Source organism: Polistes canadensis, unplaced genomic scaffold (genome assembly GCF_001313835.1).
Source record: "Polistes canadensis isolate GaletaPanama2010 unplaced genomic scaffold, ASM131383v1 scaffold_72, whole genome shotgun sequence".
Classification (NCBI taxonomy): Eukaryota; Metazoa; Arthropoda; class Insecta; order Hymenoptera; family Vespidae; genus Polistes; species Polistes canadensis.
The window spans coordinates 56,477-60,645 of NW_014569619.1; the positions used below are offsets into that span (position 1 = coordinate 56,477).

At 25.1% G+C, this 4,169-nt stretch overlaps 1 protein-coding gene across 2 annotated transcripts in view; it reads left to right on the forward strand.

Moving 5' to 3' along the window:
* LOC106786381 (putative uncharacterized protein DDB_G0282499) overlaps nt 1–3,613 on the forward strand; it is a 45,254-nt gene extending 41,641 nt beyond the window's left edge. The window contains exons 4-7 of one of the 2 annotated variants that reach the window (XM_014747689.1): nt 117–178; nt 738–870; nt 1,547–1,661; nt 2,013–3,613. In XM_014747689.1, the coding sequence (XP_014603175.1) occupies nt 117–178; nt 738–870; nt 1,547–1,661; nt 2,013–2,114 (412 nt within the window). In that variant the 3' untranslated portion in view covers nt 2,115–3,613. The remainder of the gene's footprint in view (nt 1–116; nt 179–737; nt 871–1,546; nt 1,662–2,012) is intronic. The other variant, XM_014747690.1, reaches the window with a different exon arrangement.
* Nucleotides 3,614–4,169: the final 556 nt, after the last annotated feature.

Here is a 4,169-nt window from a genome sequence, read left to right on the forward strand (position 1 = left end):
TCAAACTTTTTGACTCTTATTCTTATATTTAAATAATATTTATCTTTAATCTTTCATACTTTTATTCATTCATTTTGATTAATTTGTTGTTTTTTTTTATCTTACTTTTATTATAGATGTGCTAATGGTTATATCGGGCAGAGATGCGAATTTAAAGACTTGGATGGTTCCTATTTACGTAAGTAAATTCTTTGATCTTTTTTTTTTCTCACATACTCACATATACATTTTAACAATTTTAATTCTTAATTGTTATCATCTCAAATGTCGTTATTCTTAATTAAAATTTGTAACAAATTACTATAATAACTTGATGTATCTTTCTTATGATAATTGAAAGACACTGTTATATTTATAATCTCATATAAATTCTCATAATATTATTAGATCAGTTGTTTTATTGTTAAATAATATTTTGAAGACAATTTACTTGAGTTAATAATAATTTTTATAATGATGTTACCTATAATATTTAACAAATGTAGTATTGTATTGGTCGTTACATAGAATGAATTAAAAATTCCTAAAGTCTTGTTATTGTATAATCAAAAAATCAAAACGAACATTAGTCTACCCAAAAATAAAAGAACAACATAATTAATATTTAAAATAACATTAAAGAACACTTTTGATCATTTAACTTGTGTAATATATTTTGTTAAATGTAACTCATATCAAATAATTGTGCAGACATTGAAATAAAAAGAATAAAAAAAAAACAAAATTAATAATTGCAGCTTCTCGTCAACGCGTAATGTTGGAGACAGCAAGTATCGCAAGTGGTGCGACGATAGCAGTCTTTCTCGTCGTAATCATTTGCATAGCAGCTTACATCCATTGTAAGAGAAAGCAGAAGGAACTGCGAACAAGGTGAGATACAATAAAATGGAAATAGTAGTAATAGTAAGAAAATTTTATATATATGTATGTTACCGTTAAAACATATAATCCGTAAATTCAATAAAAAATAATCAGCTAAATCGTTAAATAACTATATTGACCTAATAGAATATGAAAGAAAGCAGAATTACATGCTTTAACTATAACAATAAGTAATATAAGAATTCATAAGAAGCAACTAAAATATAAAATTGAAAATAGAACTGTAGATTAAATCTGATTGAACAGCACAATTAACAGAACATTGATTATTAAAGTACAGGAAAAAAATAAGAAAGGATAACTGCGAGCCTTATTGTATAAACAAAATCTAATTTTTAAAACGGGTCAAATCTCAATTTTATATTTCAACTATACTCGCTTCTCGTGAATTCGTATTTTATCTAGTTTTTTTTTCTTAAAAAATGAATTTAAGGGTATAATAAAATTCTTTTTATATACTTTCCCTAAAACGTCTAGTTATTTCGTGTACAACTTAAGCTCTTTTTGTAAATTAATTGTATTTTTCTAATCAATATATACTTTAAGGGTAACGTATATGTATGTATAAAATGAAATCTTCGACATATCATTAAATCCCTCTCTTTTGTTGAAGGCACGTTATAGTAAATATTTAATGTTTCCTTCTTTCTTTATATGCCATCAGTAGTAACTGCTTCGACACGGTGGATGGACCCGGTCGAGATCCGGAGCGGAGGCCGTTTAGCAACCAAGGCCGCTCCCTTATGATCTACATGGCTAAGAATCCTCCCAACAACTCGGTAAACATTATTAACATTTATTTTATTACTTTTAATCTTATCTTATTTTATTTTTTTCTATTATATATTATTAATATATAATAGAGTTAATAATTACATACATATTAACTGATAATTAATATGTAAATTTAAAATAAATATATCAACAACAAAAATGTATATATAAGATTTATTAAATAAACTTTATAATGATATTGTTACTATCATTTAAAATAATAGACAATAATATATTATATTTGTTGTGTAGTTTTCACTAATTTTGTTTTTACATTAAATATACATATATATATTTAATTAACATCATATAATATTATTATATATTATAAATATAAATATTTGTGTGTTTTATAGGCAACGATAGAGCAAACAAAAATGCCTGAATGGAACCGAGTAGAAACAATGGAAACGACGATAATGGCATCAATAAGCGAGTGCAAACGTTCGAGCCAATAGCCAAGATCAAATTCGTGTCGGCAAAAGAAGAAAAAGATTTATTACGATAAATCAAGAAAGATTTACTGCCGATACGTTGTTAACGATAATCATCTACAACTAAATAATCCAGATTCGGACAATATTATCAATAGTTGTTCTTGTCGTCGTTTAATTAACGAAACTCGACAAAAACGAATAATAGAATCGTCCAAAAAAAAACCATCATCTAGGTCATCATTAAGGTCGTCATCATCATCGTCATCGTCATTATTTAAGCTTAATAATTTTTCTAAAATGACCTATGTTCTTTTACGTTTCGCATCGTTCCTTTCTTTTCGCGAAGATATACGGCCCTGATTTAAAAAACGAACTATTTAATTAATAACAATATTGCCACAATGAACAAATACATTTTCCTATTATTACTTCATGTGAAATACGTTCGAGCGAGAATTTGGGGACAAAACATATATATATATATAAGAAAAATTATGATATAGAGTATTTCTTTCATTTAAAAGATAATACTCGAAATAATAATATATGTTTATATTTGTTCTAACGTATTTCTAATGTTATTTTTTCGTGAAACGGCTAGGCTGAAAATATGGTGCTAAATACGTGACACACAATTTCCACGATCGCTTTTCCTTTTTATTTGTGTGTTTTTTGGGAGGAATTTTTGTTAACAAGACATTCCTATTAAAAGCGTTGTTTTCTTAAAAGATGCCTATCTCTATTTTTGAATTAAGTGAGACGATACTTTAATAATGAGCACATAACTCTCGTTGATATAGCTTTATGCATATATATATATATATATGTGTGTGTATGTGTAATTGTTTCAGAAACCTTACTCTCGACAAAAAAAATATTATTTACTATATTTTTTGTGTATTTATCAATTCATTCATTATTCCGGTATTTAATTTATCAATGATTGTGTGCAATTTTCTAATCACACGATTGACTTATTTATTTAGAACAAAAAATTGAATTCTATTCAGAAAATAAGCGCAGGACACACGCTTCTTTTGTTGTTATTATTATTATTGAACATTATAATGACAAATTTTGCAAATTTACCGGCATTCCTTTCTTTTTTTCATTTTCTTATCTTTTTTTCTTTATTAAGAAAACATCGATTCAGTTTTTGAATTACAAATAAGGGAGTAATATCAATATTAATTAAAAATTCATCAATTAAAAAAACAAATACTTTCATTGAACTTTTAAAAATGTTCATAGTTAAAAGAAATATTTATATGAAGCAAAAGTTTTCCTAGGTGCTCTTAAAAATCAATTAATCTTTTTTGAAAAGAGAGTGTTTTAATATAATTGAAAATAAAATAAACAAATATTTTCAAATTATAAAACTACTAAAATCCAATTTGTAAAACTAAACTGTCTAATAGTTGCAAGTTGTAAACAAATATCACGGAAAGGAATAATTGATTTTTAAAATCTCACCTTAGGACTTTTGTATATTATTTAGTCTTGCGCCTTAAAAAAAAATAAAAAAATAAAACCAAAAAAAATAAAAATAAATGACACTAAAAAAACATACATACACACATGCTTCGAGTAGTGAAAAAAATTACTTTCAAAATTACTATCAAGAAAAAATAATATCTCCAAAATATATAATCTTAATTTCATTTCTTATTTTTCATCTTACATATTTATTACGTAATATATTTTAGAGAGGAAATACAACACGTGTATGTATATATAATGAGATTAATGGACGGATATAGAGAGTGACGCGTTTAAGTATTTATTACATGATTCAGTGTTAATTTTTTTTTATTTTTGTTTATTTTCCTTTCTATTTTTTCTTCTTCTCTCACTTAAGCCTATCCTTATTTTTGTTTTTTAATTTAATAAGCGATGCGAGGATGCGATCACTAAAAAAGGACCATTGAGATGATGTAAATAGTAAATTATACTTTCTAAGGATTTTGCCTACGCACCGTCCACGATACATACATATATATATATATATATATGTATAATATATATATACATATATATATATATATATATACATATATAAATATATATATATATATA